General features: G+C 39.6%; 1 protein-coding gene across 1 annotated transcript in view; it reads left to right on the top strand.

Moving 5' to 3' along the window:
• Positions 1 to 25,700, top strand: part of PPARA (peroxisome proliferator activated receptor alpha) — a 50,085-nt gene that overhangs the window by 9,188 nt on the left and 15,197 nt on the right. Inside the window, 5 exon segments of the mRNA XM_043515175.1 lie at positions 14,484 to 14,605; positions 14,607 to 14,698; positions 21,435 to 21,595; positions 23,179 to 23,317; positions 24,655 to 24,857. Of these exon segments, the coding sequence (XP_043371110.1) occupies positions 14,490 to 14,605; positions 14,607 to 14,698; positions 21,435 to 21,595; positions 23,179 to 23,317; positions 24,655 to 24,857 (711 nt within the window). The 5' untranslated portion in view covers positions 14,484 to 14,489.

The raw sequence follows: 25,700 nt of genomic DNA, 5'->3' as shown, positions 1-25,700 counted from the left end.
CATTTACTGTTTCCCTTTTTTTTTTTTTTAAGTAATCTCACGGGATATTAATGCACTCTTACCAAGCTGCTGAACCCTCTGTTTGAGCCACAGGATGCTTCTAAGCTCAAGTTTCCAACACAGAAAATTTTATTTTTGGTGTGAGTGACATCCACTCAGAGTAAATCATGATGCTTCCATGCACAGGACTCCAGTTGCCTTTGGGACTTTTGTTGGTGAAAGGATGGCAGCCGTCAATGAGATTGAAGCTATAATGACCTTTCTACCCTACAAAGGTCTGTGGAGCACTTGCTGGTGGTCAGCAGTGTTGGAGCCTTATGGTCAGATGCTGAAAGCTCATTTATTTTCTATTCTTGCTTTTCAGTGTAAGTAACTGCAGTAGCTGTGGATGTGGTTGGTAGAGAGGGTTGGGGGTCTCTGGCAAAAGTGGATAAATTAGCCCTGGAATAGCTTTACTTCTTTTAAGTTACTAATTTCTTATTAAAAAATTACCTGGACTGGTGACAATACAAATTAATTTTCATACAGAAACAGAGTGTAACCGGAAGGGAAGAGAAGAGAAGACGGCAGAGATATGAGAGTATAGCTCACGAGTTACAGTAGGTATAGACTGAAGCTAGCACAGCAGCTACAACAGCAGTTAAAGCTGCACTGGGAGCATGGGGAATGGGGGGTCCAGGTCATGCATCTCCCTCAGTATCCCTAGACCCAGAACTATGCAGGGGAGACTCCCCCATCTCCCTCTGGGGACACCGAGACCCATGTAGTGGCCTCCCGTCTATCCCCCTGTCATGTGATCTTGAGGAAGGAAATTACGGGGGCAGAACTAGCCAGAGACTGAAGCTGGCATAGCAGCTGCAGAAGCACTTTAAGCAGCTGATTTCTTTAAGCAGTCATCAGAATGATTTCTGCAGTTTTCACTTGGAACAGTCTCTTCCCTACTATGATTAGCTGTTTGCTCCAATCCCCTCTTACCCCAGCCCTATCTTCCTAGTTAGGTTTGCATTATTATTTCATAGCATTAGTTAGAGGGCTTTTCTACACAGAGGTTTTAGTTTGCTCTGACTTGATGCGGAGTAGCTGGTGCACAGTACATAAGTAGCAGTAATAGCGTGCACTTAGGACAGTGGTGCCCTGTTTCAGTTCGACATATACATATGGCAAGGGCTTGCTGCACTCTAAGTGCATGGCATTTTGGGGAGGTATCCTGTGGTCCTTTGCTTCAGTGTTGACCTGTGTGAATTCTTGGATTTTTCTTGCTGTGCACTGTGAGATACATTGTGGAAGCCAATGGACTTCTGAGAATTGGGGTCAAACTCCAAAAATCCCATGATTCTGTTCCCTCCATCCTGTGGTTCCTGTTTCTGGGTGGGCTAGCACCATTATCAAATTGCTGCCAGCCAGGATGGACTCAACAATGCTTCATACTGTAATGCTGATGATTGCAAATAGAGAGGTTGTTGGGGCTTTATTTGAGCTCTTGTCAGTGGCTTTGGCTTTGGCTTTCAACCACCATACCACCAAGTAGCTGATGTGGCTCCAATAGCAGTTCCTCCAGCAGCGGTGGGAAGAGGAGAGGATGAGAAAGAGGAGGATGATTCCAAGCAACAGCTATTATGTGTACTGTTCCTGGACCAGCTTCATGCAGATTTCCAGCTTTTCTGGGCTTGGGAAACCAGCATGGATTAGTGGGAGAGGATTATTTTGCAGACCAGCAGTTGCAACAGAATTTCAGGATGGTGGAGGCAATCTTTTTTGAGATCTCTTTTGAACTAGTAGTGGCAGTATACCAACATGTTAACTCCCATACCTGTTGAGAAGTGAGTTGCCATCACCATCTATAAACTGGTCACCCCAACTCTGACCAGTCCTTATCCAACCAATTCAGAGTAGGAGGGTGGACTGTTAGGGCCACAGTCGTGCAGGTGTGTGCTGTTACGCAGAAGGTACCATTGCACCAGGTGGTAAAGCTTGGTAACGCTCAAGAGATTGATGGCTCTGCACACACTGGGTTCTTGGATTCTACTGGGCAATTGTTGGGAACGATATGCATATCATTTTCCCCCCTGCACCAGACCTCATCATTTATAAACAGAAAGGGGTATTTCTTCTTCAAGTGATGGTCCGTATGTGTATTCCACACGTGGGCGTGCATACATGCCATAAGCCTGAGTCCTGAAGTGTTTCTTAACTGTGCCGCCTGACCTGCACATACATGTGTGCTCCCAAAGGAGTATTTCTCTATGGTGCTCTATGGCCTGCTTGATAACTGTGGCAGGTTGATGTAGTCTTCAGCTGCTGAAGGTTGGTCTTCCAAGAAGACAGTTTCTGTTGCTTGTGATTAGCTCTTAGAAGCCAAAATTCGTCCTAGATTTTGTTCTGTTTGTTTACATGTACTGGAGCTGTGATTGTGAGCAAACTCTTGATGATCTTTCTTCTAAGGGAAGCTTTGTTGTATTTGATATGGGAACCCAAAAAACTGACTGTTTTTATTGTAAAAGTCAGGAAATTCAAAGTTAAAATCATATGAATATGTTTTTTAGGTTGTTGTAAGTCCTAGAACTTTGGAGGTGTCCATACAGATTCTACCATATGATTATCTCCATTTTCATATGATTGTGTAAGGAACCCTTTTTTTTTTTTTAGCAATTTGGCAACCTCAGTCTATTTTCTATATACATCTATATCTTTTCTATATACATCTATATACATTCTATATCTTTATAACCCAGAGTTATGGTATCCCACTGGTTATTCTCAGCACATTTCAGCTAATGTAAGTTACATAAGTATTCCCTTACTAACAGGCATTCTAGTTCGCCTGTATTCTTGCTTTTGAAGGTGAGCTACAAAAGGGAAAAAACTGTCTTGTACTCTTTTCTCACCTTTAAGATGTAAGGCACTTGGAAGATTTTGTCTTTAAAAAATATTTTTTCTGATTTTTTTTTTAATATTAGAAATAACTGGAGAATGAGTGAAGTGGTGACTTCACATGAACCAAAAGAGTGAAAGTTGAACTAGAACTGAGCTGCAACAGGTTTCAGAGTAGCAGCTGTGTTAGTCTGTATTCGCAAAAAAGAAAAAGGAGTACTTGTGGCACCTTAGAGACTAACAAATTTATTTGAGCATAAGCTTTCCTGAGCTACAGCTCACTTCATTGGATGAAGTGAGCTGTAGCTCATGAAAGCTTATGCTCAAATAAATTTGTTAGTCTCTAAGGTGCCACAAGTACTCCTTTTCTTTTTTCTTTGAGCTGCAACAGTTACCAAAGGAGAAAAATTGACACCTGGAGCCTCCATTTCCAATTCCCATCAATTTCCTTAACTGGAAGACTATTTGTGTTAAGTTTAAGATCCTTAATCACTCTCTTGCCCTCTAAGTTGCTACAGCACAGTTCAAACTTCCAGGCTGCAAATTTAATTGGCTGTGGAGTGGAGGGTGGGGCAAGAGAAGGTAAAGATGATTGATAAACTATTCTCAGTTCTCTAATGAAGCTATTGCCCTTCCTTAGATAAAGAAATAAATGGAAGATACCAAACTTCCACTTATTTCTTTTTGTATTTCAAGATTTGTACCTTTCGCACCTAGCCAATCATTAATCAGATATGCAGCAGAGAGGTGTGGATTAATGTTGACTGATTTATGGTGAGCACTATAAATTAATCCATAGTCCAGCCTGAAACTAGTTTATCATGGTCTTTAATAACTCTTCATGTGGAAAAGTTAGGGATATAAAGTTTCTTGCAAACTTTTTATGAAAAACTCTTGCCCTTCCATCATTTTGCATCAATCCTTGTAAATCCACCAGGAAGAAAACCCTGGGACCAACGGAGTGTCTGTTCTCTGTCCCATGAAATTCTGTTCAGGGTTGGATGGGTGAGAGAGTCAAGCAGCATGGGGAGCCAGCTCACCTGAGAGTCTGGAAGTCCTGAGGTTCCTAGGGCAGTCATCATGGCAGGGTTACCTCAGAGTCAGGGTTCCTGGAAGCCTTCGGGTCCCCAGAAAGGCAGCCAGGTTTCTAACAGAAACCTTCCTGTGGTTTGTCAAAAGCTTGTCGAACCTTGGATGAACAGCTGTATTCCTATGCCTTTTGTCATTTTTTTTTTCAGCATGCATGTCAAAATTGTAACTGAACATGAATATTCTAGTCTAAAATCAGGCCAGCATTGCCACTATCACAGCAATAGCATCACACACTGTTCTGGAACCCCAGGAGCAGACAGCCTCTCAGGGGGCATGGTGTGGATCACACCAGCCTTCTCTCCCCCATCCCTCTCCCAAGATATCACACAGAGAAGGTGCTTTCCCCCCATCCCTTCCCAGCCAGTGGTTGGGGGTTCTCTTTGTCCCCTTCACCCATAAGCAAGGAATTACCTGCATCCCCTCAAGTAAAGGATCTCCTGTATCTAGCTAATGTACTAGTGCTGTAGATCAAGCTTCACTGAGGATCCTAAAAACGCTGATTTAGTTTGAGTTCACTGTTCATCCTCTTGAAAAAGTAGTGTGTGATACTGTCATTAAAGACTATCACAATGTATGCATACAAGAAAAAAGAAAAGGAGTACTTGTGGCACCTTAGAGACTAACAAATTTATTAGAGCATAAGCTTTCGTGAGCTACAGCTCACTTCATCGGATGCATTTGGTGGAAAAAAACTGCATACAAGGGGACAGAATTAAGATTGCCCGGGTATCCTAAATTCTGGATCTTCCTAATTTTCAAGTACTTGATTTTCCAGCTTAAATGTTCTTTTAATATAGTATTAGCGTGTTGGGGGGAAGGGGAGCAGGTGGAGGAGAAGGGAATGTAATTGAGTTGCATGTGATCTGTATTCAATATTGTTATGACCTGCCTAAATGCTGGGTTGAGTTATTCATCTTATTGTTTAAAAAAAAAATTTAAGTGAAACAAAAAATGTTAGGAAGCTGTTTATTTTTTTTAACAATGTAACTGGCAGCCATGGATAGGGAACCAATTTTTAAAATTGATTTCACCTTATCCATAGTGAATTCTCTTCCTTTTGTGAAGGTTTGCAATGTATACAATGAATGTAATTTTGTGTACAAATATTCCAAGTAATGAGAACTGTTCTAAGACTACAGCAGTTACCAGATTGGGAAGAAAAAACTCCATCCTTTCACTGATGGGCCAGTGCTCTGTACTTCAGTTGAAGTAATAAACTTTTCCATGATGCTCGCAATTGTGCAAAGTTTGTCTTTACCTGGTGATTATCTTATGCCTTGAAGCAGGTAGTTTGAGATATACCTTGTAATTTGAACCTGGCTACTGTAACTGTAGATGTTGCCGTTATTCATATAAATGTCTACAGCTGTCTAGAATACCTACTAGCTTTGGCAACAAATGCTTTGTTCAGCAACAGTGTTCACAAAGTAAGTGACCTGGAACTCTGTTACCTATAGTCTAGTCATGAATGCTTCAACTTTACCCTTGTTAGTTGCAATCAAGTCCTTTACAGGATCTATTTATGCAGTAAATCCAGACTGTTACCACTGATTATGCTTCTTAGAGACGTGCTTTCCAACATGGATTATCCCGACAGTGACAAGTGTTAAAAGTTTAGCAAAGAAGGAAAGTAAGACTGAGTACAGGAGACTGGGGTGGAGTTCGAGAAAAACACATGTGCCTCTGAATCCACAGCATGCTGGATTTTTTTTATACTCTGTCCGATTATGTTCCAATTTGTCTACTTTCTAGCACCTTTTTTAACTTACCAATTTTTTGTGACAAGAAGGGAAAGTCTGTCATGTTGTATGGCTTAAACGGAGAGTAAAAGAAACCGTTTGTGCGGGTCAGGGTTTGCCTGATATGGCATACTGATATCATAGCTGCGCATTTTGTAATCAGACTTTGTGGGAGAAAGCATAGTGCTTCCCAGTGTTTGTGACTTCTTCACAAAAATACCCTGCAATCTGACGTGTGCAGTGACGGGGGAATAGGTATTTTCATGTCAGTTGTATACATCAGATTTTTCTTTCAAGCAATAATTTCATGGGAAACTTTGATTTGTATCTGTATTAAAGCATGGTATAATAAAAAAAAATTACTTGCTGAGTGTGAAATTACTTTTAAGTAATGATCACAATCTTTTTCAGTGAAACTTGCACATGAGCATATATGTACATATACATACACAGACACTAATTATATTCAAAACAACCTAGATAATAAGATTGAGGGAATTCCTAGAAGTTTTAGTATAGAGCCCTTCTGTGCTTGTACAATTAAACTAGAATAAGAGTTCATACATTTTAATAATTTGTTCTATATTGAGATCAGTAAGTATACGCAGAGTGACATTTTGTTGTTCACTTCTTAAGCAGCTATGCTTGATGAGCTGTAATAATTAAGTTGCTGTAATTTTGAAAGTACAGAAGGGCCTGTAATTTAACAGTTAAGCCACTAAATGTTTAATTACTGCTTTTACTAGATAGTAATCTTCTTCCATAAATTCAGCTAAAAGGACTGGCAAACTTAAATATTAATGTGAGTGTGAAAAAGAATACTGCAGACAGGATTTTTATTGGGCACTGTGTTAAAGTAGCTATTGCAACATATATTGATTGATATGTTTTAAAGTTGCCATCTCAGCTTCATTTTTGCATTCCTATTGAACAAATATTGTTCATTTTAAGTAATTAAACTTGCATTTCTGTACCCTCTCGTTCTTTCAAAAATATTTTCTGTGGCCTAAGTGTACCACATCCCTGCCCTGGGAGCCAGACCGAGCTGTGCACCTTGCGTTGGGAGCTTTAGGTAGCATTGAGCTTGGGCTTCCCAGTTACACTGAAAGAGTACTTTTGCTATATGACCTCCCTCTCATACAGAGACAGCTCTGGCAGATAGTGGGGGCAGAACATCTGTTTATTCCCTACCATTCCCCAACCCATTTCTTGTGAGTCGCTTTGGTGCAGAACATCCCCTGTAGTTCCCAGAACATAGATACTGTTACTCTGGGCTGCCCATACATGGGCCACACAAGGGGAAAAGGCTCCTTACTCCATCCTTTCACTGCATGGCCATGTAAGGGGGGTTGCAGTCTAACCCTTTGTTTCTTATGTATTTCTTTTGTGGAAGAATTTCCTTAACTAAAGTAATGATGCTTGATGATGTACTTAGTAAAAGGTGATGTGCCTCATGTAGTCCCCAGGAACCAGTGTTGGACCTAGTTTTATTTAACATATTTACTAATGACCTAAAAGTAGTAGTAAACAGCACATTAAATTCAAGATAATACTAAATTGGAAGATGTTGCTAGGACAGAAGTTATGCAAAGGAATCTAGAGATTAGAGCTATTGGCAGAAAATAACAGTGATGTTAACCCCAAATAAATGCAGCCCATTTGGATTCTGTTACAGGAGCACGGTCTTTCCAAGGCCTCAAATTTATGTCACATCTGAGTTTCCTTTAGTTTGCAAGTACTATTCTGAACATGTAAGTCTGGTTTAGCCATAAAATCCATGTCTGTGGATGATGATGATGACCATCCTTGCCACCTTCATTGAGTATATGGCCTCCCAGTCTCAAAGCATTAGGTTTAATGTTTCTAAGCACAGTCCTAACCATAGTGCTGTTTCTGCAACCCTTACTTATGTAGCTGCTTCTATTTGCTTTTCTTGTTATAACTACGTCCCCTTGGGCATGTGAGCTATATTCATATTGACTTATGACAACTTATTGTGTTTTGTACATCTCTATTTATATCACCTCTGAGTCTGAGCACCAAATTTTATTTTTCTCAGTGATGTGGCCAGATCAGTTCAATGGGTTTTGTAAGTGAAATAAAGATCCTTCTATGGAGACTGATGACCAATTGTGTCATAAGTGAGCTGGATGTTGAGGGAAAGGTAAGACCCTCCTGCAGGAGCACAGAGGATTGTTATACCATTGACAACAATATGACTTTCAAAGAAGATGAGTATGGAAAGAGATTTTCACTTTTACATAACTACTTCAAATTTACATCAGATCAACAGGGACCATCTCTTCAATAGTCATTATCCTCAGGGCCATGTTTAAAATAACCTAATATATAAATATTTACAATTAATCAAATTGATATTGTTTGGACACTCTTAATTGAACAGCTGAGCTACCTTTTAAGTTCATTCCTCCTCAATGAGGTTGACTCATGTGGGACAGCCTGAATTGATATTGAGAGCTCAGATGTGGTGCTGTCAGTCTGGCACCTTTCCTGGGAGTAATACTTATTTATATGTTTTCCGCACATTTGGTCAGGAGAAGAATTCTGTTGGAATTGGTCTTGCCCACTCCTTCCTTTCTGATCATGCCATTCCAAAGCTGCAAATCATGTCCAACTCTTGCATTAAAATTGCCAAGGAGTATGAGCTTGTCCTCTTTGGTGATGGCAGAGAGAATTCGGTCAAGGTTGGCATAAAATCTTTCTTTTGATTTCGTTATCAGCATCAAGGGTTGGAGCATATGCACTGAGTGCTGCAAGCTGATTTTTGGCAAGTTTAAGACAGAAGGTCCTGAGTCATTCATTGATGCTAACAGGTAATTCTGGGAGTTGGCTGACGATTTTGTTTTTGATAGCAAAAGCAACACCGTAGATTCAATGTTCATTGTTGCTGCTCCTTTCCAGAAAAAAGTGAAACCACCACCTTTTTCCTTGAGCTGTCCTCCTCCTGTATGTCAGGTCTCACTCAGTGCAGCAAAGTCGATGTTATGCCTCCTGAGTTCTCTGGACACAATTGCTGTTCTTTGCTCTGGCTGATTACTTTTCAGGTTGTCCATCAGGCTTGAACGTTCCAAGTTCCAAATTTCATTGTTCAGTTTTGACCGCAGTTAGGTGATACCTCTGGACACAGTTATCCAGTTGGGGGGAGGCAAGGCAGGCTATGTTTAGGGTACCTTCAAAAAATAGTCAGCACTTTCTCTGTGGCCTATAACCAACTTGGGCTCATACTCAACACCAAGAAAAATGAAGTACTCCACCAACAGGCTGCAAATTACCAGGATCCTGCTCCTATAATTCAGATCAATAAAGAGACCCTAGAGAATGTTGAGCACTTCCTTTACCTGGGCAGCTGTCTGTCACAGAAAGCTGACATTGATGATGAAATTCAACACTGCCTTCAATGTGCCAGTGTAGCTTTCGAACACTTGAGAAAACAATCTTCAAAGATCGTTACATCGAGAATCAAACCGAGCTTCACATGTATCAGGCTTATGTTATCCCTTCTCTCTTATATGGTGCTGAAACCTAGTCAAGTACAGTAGACGTCTCAAGATTCTTGAATGATACCCATCAATGGTGCCACTGAAAAATTTTCTGAGTCAAGTGGAATGACCAATGCACCAACATCAGTGTTCTGTCCCAGGCCAAAGCCTCCAGCATTGAAGTGATGATTGTCTACCACCAACTCCATTGGGCTGGTCATGTTCTTCAAATGCCAGAAAATCAACTCCTGAAGCAGGTCATAACTGAGCCACGGCCAAAGGATGAGGGAAGGCTCAAGGACATCCTTAAAGCCAAGGAGAGAGGGGAGACCTGTCCTCTCTCTGGTCCTGCGCCCGTAATGCCTCGAGATGCCTAGAAAAGAGGATCAGCTGCCGCTGGAAGTGGTGTGAGGAGCGCCGGGAGTTGGGAATACTGGTGCCGCGAATAAAGACCCCGGACCACACCATCGTTACCCTGACCGCCAGAACAATGCTGGAAAGGATGGCATCCGCTGCCACTAGGCTGAGAACCTCAGGCGGAAGCCGGACCAGGGCAAGGTGTTCGAGGTGGGATCCAGCAAGTGGGATGCCAGCAACCACTTCCTCCCGGGGGGGGGGGGTTGGGCAGCTTCACCAGGTTCGCTGACTGGTGGTTCATCCACCTGGCCCGACTCAACTGCGTTCCCCTCAATGGAGCCATCTGCCACGGCAACCGGAATAAGCGCTGCAGGAAGTGCGGGTACGCCAATGAGACCCTGCCCCACCTCCTGTGTAGATGCAAACAGTACTTCGGAGCCTGGCAGCACTGCCACAACACCATCAAGAACCAGCTGGTGAAAGCCATCCCGCTGTCCCTGGGGAAGATCACCGTTGACTCTGCCATCCCCGGGACAGACAGCTGACTGTGACCCTATGTTGTCATGACCAAAGCAGAAAAGAAGGAGGTCCTCATGGTAGACTTCACAGTGCCATTTGAAAACAGGTCACTAGCTTTCCATGAGGCCCAAGCACGGAAGGTCTTGAAGTACACCCCACTGGCTGACACGCTGAGAGCCCAGGGCCACAAGGTCCAGATCCATGTCCTGGTCGTGGGAGCCCTGGGAGCATGGGACCCCCACAACGAGCAGGTACTGGGAGCGTGCGGAGTCTGTCGATGCTACGCCAGGCTCATGAGACAGCTCATGGTGTCTGACACCATCAGGTGGTCCAGAGACATCTACACGGAACACCTCACAGGACGCCGCCAGTACCAGGTCGAGTAACCAAGAACGCCGACCAGGGAAATAACCCACTTCCTTCCCTGACGAACTGACGGATGCACCCTACCCATGTACTTATTCTCTACACCAATACTGACTTGGACTCTTAATACATCCCATGGGTGGCATATCCAAGCCCACGTATCCACTGACGCTTTAAAAACTCCCACACCCCAATTTGGATCTATGCTGGTTATGTGATATATATGTACTTCATGAACCTTGTAGCTGATACTTGCAATCCCCCATAACCCAAGCCCGACCCCAGATGTACGGTACCTTCCCTCTTACCTTGCGTAGATTTGATTTTAAACATTGACTTAAACTCATGGGAGACCCAAGCCCTTGGCTGATAAATGGAAAAAGACCTTGTGGCAAGGATCCCAGTATTTTGAGATCCATCAGAGATAACAGGAAATGGGAAAGGAGGAAAGAACGTGCCACAGCTCAACTCAACAATCCAGATTCGCCTTTTTCATCGGGAAATGTCTGCATCAGTTGTGGATTCAGGATTAGCCACCTGTGTATCCACCAGTGATAACTGGCTATCGTTTTATGGAAGACAATCCTCAAACTCAGAGATCACTGATGGCTTATTTATATTTGGAGTCCACTTTAAAAATGTTTGTATACAATTAAATTAAAGGAAATTAAAATGTCCTAACCATCATATAACATATCAAAATGGGCAGCTGGCACTTGAGTTGATCTTTTTTAAAATCACAATGTAATGTATAGAAATAAATTGAGCGGAACTGCAGCAAATCAGACTAACATTAGTCAGAACATGACCATCGCCTGTGGCAGCATCCAATTGATGGATAGTTTTCTGATGATTGACTGAATAATTCTTGTTAGTCTCAGTATCATTCTTCTACCACAACACCTCATCTAGTACATCTGTTTTAGTTTGTCATCCCTTCTTTGCCCAGTCTCATTCTGTAGCATAGATGTTTTTAAATGTTATAAATTATAAGACAGATGCACTTATAGATGAGTTGCTTCTATTTCAAGATCTGTCCTTTCTTTCTGTCAAATTGATTTGTATTTGTAATACTGTTTGTATTAAATGGGTTGTGCCTGGCTTGAGGGAGAAAATCTTGCCAAGAAATCTAGCGCTATAAACAAGATAATTGTCCATTTTTCAGAAATGTCTGGCAACTAGACAGGGAAAAGCAGTACTTCCTACTCCCAACCAAACCGCCTACCCATGTAAGGTAGAGAAACATTTTAATAATAGTTGTCTTCATACCTTGAGTTGGCAGTTCAGCCACAGTCATTGTCCTTTTTTTTTTTTATGCAGCCTAAATAAATAAATCTTGAATGCTGTTCCCCTCTTCATACCATCAGCCATTTGGAGACATGCTTCTTACAATTTGCTACCTGCAGTTTCTTTTCAGTTTTCTGGTACGCAGAACATTTCCCTGGTCTGGTTTGTACAATGTGCTTCTTGGAAAAGCTTGTATTGTAAATTCTCTGGGCCAAATATTGAATTCCTTAACCAGTTTTTCACTTGGGTAAAACACCCAATTGGTGTGATGTGGATCAAATGAAAACTGAGTGAACGCCCTATATCTATGTGTCTGTACTAATCTTGCAGTTCTTTTCCTCCAGATACATATACTTTGTGTTAGGCCACTGATTATGGTGGACCCTGCATTTGTAAAGTAATCCAGTGTTATACATTACTATGTGGTTTGAAGAGGAAAGAGCCCCACAGTAGTAGCCAAACTTTCGTGGCAAGCAGATGAGGGAAGCAAATACCAATTTAAAAAAATACTTTGCCTTTATGTACAATGTCTTTTGTCAGTGGACCTGAAAGTGCTTTACAAAGGTGAACAGTGTTTTCTCCATTTCATGGATGGGGACAGAAGCAGAGAAAAGCTTAGTAGCATGCCCAAAGTCATACAGATCATAATTAGATGAAAACAAATATGCTGATTTATGAACATATACTCCAACTTGAAGCATACTTCCTAACTTTAAGGATTAGAATCTGTATTCCTAACCATCCATTATGATCAGAATGAGTGAGTGTGGATAAGTAAGATGAACCACAGTTATTCATGGATCTACTTGAGAATTGGGGGACTTTAATATTAATATGGAATTTGACAGAGAGCCAGTGCAAACATTGTAAATGACATTAATTGCTCAGACAGTCCTCTGTTGGTAAGGATGCAAGCTACAGCATACAAATTACTTTTATATATACTTATAAATTGCTGTTTCCTATTTTAGTTTTTTACCTTACAATAAGAAAAGGAGTACTTGTGGCACGTTAGAGACTAACAAATTTATTAGAGCATAAGCTTTCGTGAGCTACAGCTCACTTCATCAGATGCATTTGGTGGAATGCATCCGATGAAGTGAGCTGTAGCTCACGAAAGCTTATGCTCTAATAAATTTGTTAGTCTCTAAGGTGCCACAAGTACTCCTTTTCTTTTTGTGAATACAGACTAACACGGCTGCTACTCTGAAACCTTACCTTACAATGTAATTTGGTATAATAAGCACACACTGGAAAACACTACAGAATTTTTTGTATATGCTAGTGAACTTCTGGAAAGTACAATGAATATCTGAGACACTGCACTACTATAACAGCATTTGATCATTAAAGATGACTAGTAAAAACTGTGTGTGCAGTATGCATTGTTGCAAACAACTTTTTTAGGCTTGCACAGACTCATGTTACGCATACTGAATCACTATCTGCCCTCAATTATACCTCTGCAACAATTTTGATGGGCCAGACTCCTATGTGACTGGTCCTCCCTGAGTGTTTCTGATATTTACTAGTCTTTTTTAAAGATGATTGTCCTTTGCATTGTAAAAGATAGATCCCCAGCACTCAGCACAGTCTGCCCATCATAACTGTGCTCCTGTTTCAGTTGCAGAGAAAACAATTAAAAATTTTCTCTCAAGATAAATGCTCAAAACTCAATGAGCCAAATGTATTGTTCTGTGGTTATGCGTGGAAATTGAGTGATTCAAGCAAGCGGAAATTGCTTGCTATTAAAGATATTCACAACTTTTAACAGTGTCAAATAAGAAATTGACTTTGGAATTGGGTGTATATGTTTAAAACTTCATTTGCTAGCATATACCACAGTTTTCTCGTAAACTTAGAAGAGGTAAAAATTGGTAAGAACGTGGTATGTTGGTAAATGTCAAATCTTCATGGTGACTAAAGTAACAGTCAGAGCTTTTCTGTAACCAGCAGTGCATATTCAGTGCATGGACATACTGAATTGGTATAAGAACACATACTAGTTGAAGAAAATGCAGCTATAAGTGTAGTTTCAGCCTCAAAAGCTAGCTTCTTTAAATAGCAGTACTTCTTAGCGTGAGTAGCAATATTATACAGTATGTGCCATTGTTTCCTTTTCTGGCAGATTCAACTAAAGAAAATTTTAAAATGTGAAATCAGGGTGAGGGCATTCAGTGTAACTTCACTGACTTTGGCAGGCTTGCACCCAGAATGAATTTGGCTCATTATTTCCCAGAGGTTTATACCATAAGGTAAAGTTGTGATCTCTGTGCTATCACAGGATATACTGAACAAATTTGGGAGGGATGAAGAGAGCACCTGATGCACATCTTCTGACCCTAGTCAAACTACAGCTGTGGATAAACTACTCCCTATGTAAAGTATTTTGATGTATGATTATTCATAATTTGTAGATTTATTTATTGACATTTGCCATTTACCTAGCACAGTTCAAGCTGAAATACTTATCTGCTACAGAAACATAATTTGTCGCTTTCAACAGCAGAAGAGAGGGAGAAGGTAACATAGATACTTACTTAGCCGTAATCATCTTTTGCGTGGTCAGTCTATGGGGATTTTTGCCATCGTGTCAGTATTTCATTTTATACAATGCTTCTGAAAAAACATTTTAGCACAAAATATTTTATTACAAATTATGTACTCCCTTATTTTGAACCTGTATGTGATTCAGTTTATAGAGCTTTTAAATGTGTTATGATATTACATATATATATTTTTTTCTTAACAGTCTAATATGAGGATTAAATGGTGGACACAGAAAACCGGTTTTTCCCCCTTAGAGGAGGATGATCTCGGAAGCCCCTTATCTAGAGAGTTCCTACAAGACATGGAAAACATACAGGACATCTCTGTCTATTGGTGATGATAGCCCTGGAGCATTCAGCGTAACGGAACTCCAGTCTTTGGGAAATGGTCCAGGATCTGATGGATCAGTCATTACAGGTAAGAGTTTAGAATACAGTAAATCTTCATCAGTTGAGATAAGATGTATTTAATTGAGCTAAGCAAATCCTTCCTTTACATTACAACAGTTTCAGATATATAGATAACACTGGAAACAAAAACCTTTCAGCTGTTTATAATGTCAGTAAATTAACTCCAGTCTGAAATTTGTGAGACAAATTACTCCATAGAAAGTAACAAATTTATTTGAGTATAAGCTTTCGTGAGCTACAGCTCACTTCATCGGATGCATCGAAAGCTTATGCTCAAATAAATTTGTTAGTCTCTAAGGTGCCACAAGTACGCCTTTTCTTTTTGCAAATACAGACTAACACGGCTGCTACTCTGAAATCCATAGAAAGTGATATTTTTAAAACAAAAATTTTAAATTATTTTATTGGTTTCACTGTTGAGGTGAGGTGGAGATAAAAGTATGTTGGTCTGTTTTGTATAAATTTGTGATCCCTTTAAAATGAAATTTTGCTGACGACCTTTAATGTACACCATTTTTTACGAGTATCTTGCAAAATAATCACAACTGTTACTACAAAAGTAGCTACATTTTCCTCCAACTTAGCAGGTATTGTATAATATTTATACCTCAAAGTTTTCCACTGATTTCGCTGTCTTTGACTCAGTCCCATGAACTACAATCTGTGTGACTCTTATAACATACACGATATGTATAGTAAAATCTGTGCGAAAAGGAGATTTGTCATTCTGACTGCTAAAAAGTTAAACTAGAACTCAGTGAAAAGGTTTGTCTCTAACTTTTCATCTCTCCAAAATGCCCTTATTTAAATGTTGGTTTCTCTGTTGATCTCAGTAACACAGTTATTAAGAGAGTTATTAAGGCAGAGAGCCATTAATCCTCAGATCTTATATAACAAAAGCCTCATGTAATCAAAAAGGCATAAATGAGGACTGTAGTGCTGCCATTAGGATTATTATGTACCATTTTTGTTTATCCAGTACAGTGACAATAGGAGATTTTTTCCCACCACTTTTGGAGGACATCTGATGAAGTGAGCTGTAGCTCACGAAAGCTTATGCTCAAATAAATTTTAGTCTCTAAGGTGCCACAAGTACTCTTTTTCTTTTTGCGGATACAGACTGACATGGCTGCTACTCTGAAAGGAGAAGAAGATTAAAGTTACTTTAGAACAGTGTTTGAAATCACAGATCTTAATGCCGAAGGTGCATAATCTGGCATGTTTATGCAAATGAATTAATGTCCTAACTTGCTTATTGAGTAAATATACATGACTTATTTACATAAATGAGATCAAATGTTCTGATTACCAGAACATTTGACTGACAAGGCTACAGCATGGAATGAGCTTTAGGAACATAGGGATTTTTATGCTCCTGGCTGACTCGGGTATTTCCACAGCTAACTCTGGAAGCTGTGCCTTGTTTCCCCTAGGCCTGGAGTGGATGCATATGAGGCTGTGGCTGGGTTATTAGCCCCTGTGGCTGACTGCTGCTTGCCTGCTGCTGTCAAGGAGATTCTTGCCATCAACTGGGAAGTGCTCCCTCTGAGCTGCTATACCTGGGTGTTTAGTTCTGGCTCCTCCTTTCTCTTTGGTTGACCTCACCTACTGCTCCCTGACAGGAGGGCGGGAGCTGTGGCTGCTGCATGCTTGTCCCTGTGACAAGGGAGAAATGGCTAGAGCATTGCCCAGTGTCACTCAGGGATCACTTGGGAGTCTGTGATAAGAGATGTAGCCTAGAGCAAGAGTCATTTACAATAGAAATCCTGCCAAAAGTGGCCCTAATCATAAAGATGCCTCCTAGAATATCTCCTTAGCACTCAAGCTTCTGTGCAGGAACAGTTCAGAAAGCAGATTTAAAAACAGGATCCTTCTGGCCAAAGCAGGAGACGTAACACATTTGAGTTTGAGATGTGGTGTTACCAACTCTCACCATTTTACTGCCTTCCTGATTGCAAAGAAAAGATGGAAAACATGAACCCAAAGGCTCAAAATCTGGAAGGCAAATAAAAGAACTAAAAAAAAAAAAACTTTTAAAACATGATCATTTTGGGTGGTCTGAGTCAAGATTTTTTGAGGCTCTTGAGGTTGGCAATATGAGTTCTGAGTTAACCTATTTCTAACATCATATTCCTTGACCTACATTCATATAATTGTTTTAATGTATTTGTTCAAATAAAACCCCTGTGAATTTGGTAAAATCTTAGTGTAGTGCAAGATATAAGGACAAGTCTTCTAGCTTTAGAAAATTTCAAGTTTGGTGGAGGGTAAGTTCTAGAACAGTGATACTCAATTAGATCTACCCGCGGGCCAATTTTGAGAATTTTAATGATGAGGCAGGCCATTTGTTCACAAGGCTGACAAAATTAAAAAACAAAAACAAAACAAAACAAACTTCAGCTGCCAATAAATAAAGACCTTGATTGCAACATAAGTATTAGTGTTTCTGTCTTTTAACGAAGTTTATAAATCAACATTATTACATGTGTTTGTGGCAGCCTCTAATGGGAGAGGTGATATAGATGATTGCTGGCAAGTTTTGTGAAGACTGGTTTGTAGGAGGTAAGGGCAAGGTGCATGCACTGGTGAAGATGCTTATCTGCCAGGTGATTGCAGTGTTGGTTTTAATAGTCACGATAGCAAACCCAGATTCACAGAAGTACGTTGATCTGAACATTGTTAAAAGATAGATAGCTAGATTCTGGCTATTCTGAAACTGGTCAGCATATTGAATCCAGAAATCACAAAGTCCCACTTCTCTGAATTTTACCTTGAAGACATCTGAGCTCTGGAGTTTTACAATTTCTAATTTAAAAGTTACCTTCATCCGTTGAATCAAGAATGTTTTTTGCTTCAGAAAGGCAAGGTTCATCGGCAGTGACCACAAATGGATCATGAACAAACAAAAGCAAATCCTTTGGAATTTTAAAATTCTCAAATCACATTTAAAAATTTGCGATTGGATTGTTTAGGAATTCTTGCGTCGTTTTCATTGAAGTTTCATCTGTAGCAACAACACACAATGTGGGAAAGTACAACATCTTTCCTGTTAAGTTTGTCTGAAAGGTTTTAAGATTCTTCTGAAAGCACACACTTTTTCAGACCTCTGACACTGTTTTCATGGCCTTGGAGCTGGAAATTGAGGCAATTCAAGTGACCAATATATCACACAAAAAGCTACCTGTGACATAGAGGGGACATCATTCATAAATTCGAGGAACTCACATGCCTTGTTGGTCTTGTGATTATTTCTTTTTGAAGCACACAAAACCTCTTTAACACACGCTTCCTACTTAACCAGTGAACGTTATTGTGCAACAGATCACAGTATTCAGCTGAAACATCTTGTAAAAGACCTTTAAAAAGACAATGTTGCAAGCTAGAACTTGAGCATACATAGTTCGCTAATCTCATCACAATACCCATTGTTTTTTTTGTTTTGTTTTTTTTTCAAGTCCCCAGACAACGTACTGCACAGGACAGTCTGGTGAATGATTCACTGAAGTGTTTTTAATGAAGGGTGTATCGCTGCCAAATGTGAAGCAAAGCCCTTCTCTTTCCCTGTCATAGAGGGATCTCCATCTGTAACAAGCAAATTTACTTTCTGCAGATCTAAAACATTTTTTTTCAAAAAAGCCTTTTACCTTTTCAAAAATGATCTTGCCTGTGGTGTAGGTTTCTAATTGTACTAAGCACAAAAATTCTTCCTTGAAAATTTCACCATCATAAAATCTAACAAACAGCAATAGCTGGGCCATGTCACTTAAATCGCTTGCAAGAGACATGTATTTGGTATTTTTTTAAGTCAGAAAGCAGTGATGACAAACAATCCTTGTAAATTACCTCCAATATTCACACTGCTGTGGAATCAAACAGGGGAGCTTGCTTCACATGGTTCACAATGTCATCTTTTTTTTTTTTTTTTTTATCTCTGACAAAAAGCTCCTCCAGCATTTCCAACGTGTTCTCCTTCAAAAGCTCAGTAGCCAGGAAAGGCATTTTCTTTTTGCCTAATACCAGCATTATCTGAAGAGAAGCAGCTGTTGCTTTTTCCTTTTTTGTTTTGTTTTTTTGTTTGTTTGTTAAAATTACTGTGCTTTGATTCAAAGTGGCACCTCACGTGGGTGACTTTACAGATGGATACAGTGGTTTGGCATATTAAACACCAAAGGTTTGGCATTTAAATGAGGTGGCATAATAAAAAGAAAATCCACTGTCCAGTTTGGGTTAAAAGCTTGGTTTTCACTGTCAACTTTGCAACATTTTACTCCCACTCTCACTCATTTTTTACTCCATTTCCATCACTAATGAAAAAATGGATGACATCCTAGCTCAGTCATAGCCGATGCTATTGCAAGAACTTAAGATCTAGTAAATAGTGCTTAATTTTTGCTTGGGTAAGTTACTTACTAAAGAAGTTGTAGGCAAATGATAGGCAGCACATCTCTGTTTGTAAATTTAATGATAAACATTTTTTAAAGGTGAGCTAATGGGCCATGCATGAAGCCTTGGTGGGCAACATTTGGCCCATGGGCTGCCTATTGAGTATCACTGTTGCAGAGGATTGGTGCGGAGAAGCTCATGGTTTGGGTGGCAACATCCTTTAGGGATGAATTTATGAAAGGGGGAACCTCTGTCTCCTATGATCTCACAAAACTGGGTCACTGGGCAACAAAATGGCAGATGAAATTGAATGTTGGTAAATGCAAAATAATGAACATTTGAAAAAATAATCCCAACTATACATACACAATGATGGGGTCTAAATTAGCTGTTACTGCCTAAGAGAAAGATCCCTTAGAGTCATTGTGGATAGTTCTCTGAAAACTTCTGCTCAATGCATAGCAGCGGACAAAAAGGCTAATTGTATGTTAGGAACTGTTAGGAAAGGGATGGAAAATAAGACAAAATATCATAATGAGCCTATATAAATCCATGCTAAGCCCACACTTTGAATACTGTGTCCAGTTCTGGTCGTCCCATTTCAAAAAAGGATATTGTTCAACTGGGAAAAGTTCAGAGAAAGACGACAAAGGTAATCAAGGTTATGAAACAGTTTCCATATGAGGTGAGACTAAAAAGATGAGAGCTGCTCATCTTTTTTGAGAGAGAGACGACAAAGTGGGGATATGATAGAGATGTATAAAATCATAAATGATGTGGAAAAAGTAAATAGACAAATGTTATTTATCACTTCATGCAGTGCAACAACTGGGGGTCACCTGATAAAATTAATAGGCAGCAGGTTAATAGAAACAAAGTAGTACTCTTTCATACAACACACAACTAACCTGTGGAACTCATTGCATAGGATGTTGTGATGGCCAACAGTATAACTGGGTTAAACAAGAACAAGTTAAGTTTATAGAGGATTGATCCATCAATGGCTATTAGCCAAGATGGTCAAGGATGCAGCCCTAAACCTCTGACTACCAGAATCATTCCATAATTGCCCTGTTCTGTATGCTCTTCTTGAAGCTCTGGTTTGGGCCACTGTTGGAGACAGGGTTCTGAGCAAGATAGACCATGGTCTGACCCAGTATGGCAACTCTTCTGTTCTTACGGGGGTTTTTTGGTGATTTTGGAGGTGGTTCAAAGTGAAGCGTTTTAATTTTGCAAGATGTTTAAATTTTACAGATGAGCATTGGACAGTTTCTGCTTAGTTATTTCACTATTTGAGTTGAGCATTGTTTTCCTCACATTTAGAGAGGTGAGGCAGCGCAGTCAGTCAAAGAAGGTTTTGATTGTCAGATCATCTACATTGTAGTCCCTAGTTTGTCTTCCTTTTGAAGCTTCTCTTTAGCCTCACTGCAGTTTAATCATATGGCCTGTTTTCACTCCTCTGGTAAAGGGCAAACTCTTCAGAATGGCACTAGAAGCTCAGCATCTCCTGTCTTAGGCCCTAGTTCACGAGTACATGAATAGTCCCACTGAACTAAAATGGGACTTTAAACACATGCTTAAAGATAAGCATGTGCTTAAATGTTCTGCTGACTTGGGGGCTTTAACCAGGAAGGTATATTTGCTGTCTTTCCATAACAGCAGGTCTGACTCTGACCTGAGTAGGCTAAACTAAAGCACGTGTCTGAAAGTATCCTGGGCAGAAGATGTATTGGCCAGCTGTGCTGATTATAACCATAGAGAAAGGGTGGTCCATTGGCTGCCTGGGCATTATGATGATACTTTGAGGATCTGGTCCATGGGCTTTGCCCTAGCAACATGTATCAGTCTGTTCGGCCAATGCCACTCTTCCATTTCTAACTTACATTATTTTATAACTAGTAAAACATCTGAATAATAGATAATTACAGATAATTATAATGAATAAATTCCCTTGCAAACATGAAATAGACATTCATTTAACAAGTGATTTCAAAGCTTTAGTTAGATACTTTTGGATCACAATCTAAATTATTCTAGATTTTCTGTGCATACTTACTGAACTGTTGTTGAAATACCACTACAACTTCTTTGGTTCTGGCTCTTAGCTCTCCTATCCTTTTGGGTGTGCATTGTATGTGTCATCGACATTAGCCGTACAGACCCTGTATTGTTTGGTGCACTATTAATAGAAGCATGAGCTAGTTTTCAAACAGATTTGTTACTGTTAAATTAATAGTGCATGTAATGATTTTTTATTTCAGGCTTTTAAAATAAACTCTTTCCTATGTGGATGAAATTTAGCACAGAACTGGTGCTGATTTTGGTAGTACAGAATTTATGAGGGTTCCTTTTTCTTTTAGACACCCTTTCACCAGCATCAAGTCCTTCATCCATTAATTTTGCCACAATTCCCGGTAACATAGATGAATCACCCAGTGGAGCATTAAACATTGAATGTAGAATTTGTGGGGACAAAGCCTCAGGCTTCCATTATGGAGTACATGCTTGTGAAGGTTGTAAGGTACAGTTGATTTTTTTTAATAGCCTAAACCATATTGCTTTATTTACAGGGTTATATGAAGAAAAAACATAGTTGCTTTGTAAATGTAATTAAAATCAGTCTAACTGTAAAAAGAAAACACAATTTAAATAATAAAGTCACTTGTGATCTTCTCAGGAAGTATTTTTGTCTGGTACCATAATTTGATACTAGAACTTCTTCAAGAAAGGCAGTTGATGATGATTATTAGTAGTAGTGCTTTTGTGAAAAGAACTAGTTATCATTAGAGATTAAAATAATTTAAAAGGAATAAAAAAATGTTCCATTAGTGTTTTATTTGTGTTGGGAATATGCTATGGGAACCATGTGAATTTGATACATTTCCATTATATTTCCAAGGGACAAATCCTGAATGCCTCATCACCATCACATCCTATGTGAATCGCTTTTAGTACAGTGTTTTTATTTATTATAAATTTTGAACCAGTACATGGTCACAAAGCCAAACATGCTTACCATCAGTCTTTGAAGTGTAGGATAGATGACCAAAAAGATATAAAGGTTTTATATTTTATTTTCTAGCATATGTCTAATTTTTTTGTTTTGTTCTGTATCACATAACAGGACTTGAGAAAGTGAAGCAATTTTAAAACGTTCAAAAATTTTTACAATCACTCAACTTTACTCTTGGGTTAGGATAATAAGGTTCAAATGTAGAGTTTTGTGGATTAATGTTCTGGAATTGGTGGAATAATTCTAAATTCAAATCTGAAGATTTGCACTCATTCTTTTAGAGTTAGAGAACTAGGTCATGATCAAATATGGCACTTTGTGACATGCTGGCAGTGCAACATCTTGCTTCACACATCACAATGTCTTATCATGACACAGCGCTGTGTAGCAAGGTTTGTAGAGACTAGTATTTCATTGCAGGGTCACTCAGAACATCATGGTAAGATCATTTATGGGCTTTTTCTCTGGTGCCCATGTGCCTGTGCTTAGCTCTTCCTCTACACCCTTGCACTTTCCTGTGTATCCCCAACTCTTCCTGCTGTTAACATGTGCTCTTCCTTCACGTAACCACCTATTGCGGTATGTGTGTGCGCGCGTGCATGTATGTGTATGGCAGATGCGGATTCCCTCTGACAGGGAGAGGGGGCTGGCAAAGCATATGCTAGGGTAAGACGGTGCAGGACACAGTGCATGGTCGTTCTGTTTGATCTTTAAAGGCTGCTCTGATATTACCTTAGGAGGCATTTTGGTCCCCACAGCCTGCAAAGGATCAGGAGTGCAGAAAGGAGGCTTAAAGCTACCTTTCCCACCCCCCACATTCTGTCTGTGCCAAGTGTAAACTCAATGCAGGTGAGAGTCTGGCCTCCATGTAATGCTGTATTTAGTGAAATAGGAAACTGTTGCATTTTGACACCTCATACTTTACTTATATTTATCTAGATTAACATTTACCTTTAGTTTCTGTAAGTGTCAACTGTGGAAAAATAAGACAAAGAAAAGAGAAAATGTAGTGATATGATTAAGATTTATTGGAAGACTTACATTAGCTCACATTTTTGACAATATATAACGTTCTCTTAAACATTTTACAGGGATTTTTTAGGAGAACAATTCGACTTAAACTCATCTATGATAAATGTGATCGTACCTGCAAAATTCAGAAAAAAAACCGTAATAAGTGCCAATACTGTCGTTTTCAAAAGTGCCTTTCAGTTGGAATGTCACATAATGGTAGGTAAGAGTGCCCTTAATAATTTGTTCCCAGTTCCGCAAGCAGGCATGTGAATAACTTTACTCACATGAGTAGTTCCACAGAGTTACTTGTGTGAGCAAGAGTTACAGGATTCAGTCTCAGGTGAATTAAAATGAGGCCCTGATCCTGCATTGAGAACGCTTGGGTGCAAGATTTTGTTCTCAGTACAGGATCAAGGCCTAATTAGTGGGGTTCATTTGTGTTTTACTTTCCTTCTTTTCCTCTGCTCTGGAGTAATCACGTTTTAGGTGCACAGTGTATGGACAAGTTTTTAAAGGTCATTTTTCCTACAAAAAATACAAAAGGCTCCCTTTCAAAAATTAAGAGCGGAAGAGGCATGTAAGCATGCTTGACTGGGAATGAGAAAAAAATATTGAAGGCTAGTTTAAGAATGCATGTTTGTGAGATTTCTCCTCTGATGTGTAATTCAATTTGATCAACAAAATGAAAGGTCACTAAAAGTATGTATTAGTTCACTTTTACAACTTTTACTATTGGGGTCATCAGAAAATTGCCTTTCATTTCCAGAAAATATATCTGAACTTCATAGTTGCTATTTGTTTGTCTGGTCCTCTAAATATTCTAAAATCATTTCAATTTTGTTTGTCACCAAGTAGAATAAATCTACAGTTAAATACTTAGTGTGTGTCTGAAATGTGTCTGAAATGCAACTGTCATTAATATTATTTTAAAAAACTTTTTATTCTATTACTTCCTTATGTGCAAGACATTGTTTGCATTTTGGAGCTTGTTTTATATGCGGTTGAATATATTTGTATTCAAGCACCCCATATCTTCTGAGGATTTAAAAATATAGTGAATTTAGTAATTTGGGGTAGTACTTAATCTGAGTGTTCCAAATTTTATTTATGGGACATTGGAAAACAGCCAGTAGACTTATCTTTCAGAGCAAGTGTATAATCATTAAATAAATTTCTAGTCCTGTTTAGTCTCCTGCCAACATCTATGGCTAGAATAGGATGTTTCAACTGAAGTCAAACAGTTAGTTGTACATTGCCCTTTCCCCTCTGCATACAGCAGAGTGCATTAATTCTGGACCACTGCAGCTATCAGCTTATGCTCTGAAGCATGACATTTGATTATCCTCATTGGAGATTGGTGATTTAATAATTAGGGACTAATTATGTGGGGAAGGGCTGTCTTATTTAATTCATGGCTTTATAGGTAGGACAGGCTGCCTCTAATAGTCATTACTCCTTCTAGATAGAAATCTGACTGCTGTATTCAGGGAGGGAAAAATAGTATGGACTTATGTAGAATTTATGTATTTGTTTCATAATTGTCTTTCTACCAGCAATTCGTTTTGGACGAATGCCAAGGTCTGAGAAGGCAAAGTTGAAAGCAGAAATTCTAACAGGTGAACAAGATGTGGAAGATTCAGAAATGGCAGATCTTAAATCTCTTGCCAAGAGAATTTATGAGGCCTATTTGAAAAACTTCAATATGAACAAGGTCAAAGCCAGAGTCATCCTTGCAGGGAAAACCAATAACAATCCAGTACGTGTTTTTGCTTTAATTTTATTGTGGAGCTAAAATGTATTGATGGTAATACAATGAACTGTAGAATTCTTAAGCAAATCATTTAGGAATAAGTGGTGTACTACTATGTGTTAGACCTGAAATATGAAAAAGTAGTACCTGTCGTAAATCTGGTCTTTGATATGTAAGATCAGTATAATGGGAAGCTTTACAAAATAAAGTTGTGGTTAACTTGTAAATGAAGGATCTCAGTCAACTACTAGATCATGTAGAGCAGCGTAATAGGGTTGGCCACCTCCTGAGCACTGCCTCGTGGCTGTGGCACACTGCTTCTTGTAACCCAGGTTCCCCCTCTCATAACCTACTAATTCCTTGGAAGCTCTGCTCTCTCAATAATACCCCTCCGTTGGACAGGTTTATTATTAATATTTTATGCAAAATAGTCCATAACAATAGTCTCAACATAAAATTCATTTATCTCACACAGTTTAAATAGTGATTAAGATCCCAACAGCTAATCCCTCAATATGCCCTATACAACACACCAGCCACTTTGACCACACCCAGATCCTGTCAGTCCTCTGCTCTTCCTCTGGCCCTGGAGAGCCACCCCAGCCCTTCCAGAGGGCGTGCAACCCCACTCTTCCCTGCAGAAACAGCCACAGCCTCTCTTGCCAGGGGAGCATCCCTCACTCCCCCTGGCTCTTTCTTTGTTCCTCTGGGTTCAGTTCTCCAGCCCTGGAGATGTTAGCAGATAAGCTCCTCCTCTGCTTTTGGCCTTTGGCTCTAACTCTTCAGCTTAGGGCCAGCAGGCAACTCCCTTTGCTGCTCCCTGGCCTTCAGCCCTACCACCCTGGCTCT

The sequence above is a fragment of the Dermochelys coriacea genome, chromosome 1 (genome assembly GCF_009764565.3).
Source record: "Dermochelys coriacea isolate rDerCor1 chromosome 1, rDerCor1.pri.v4, whole genome shotgun sequence".
NCBI lineage: Eukaryota > Metazoa > Chordata > Testudines > Dermochelyidae > Dermochelys > Dermochelys coriacea.
This window is presented reverse-complemented; position numbering and strand designations above follow the sequence as displayed.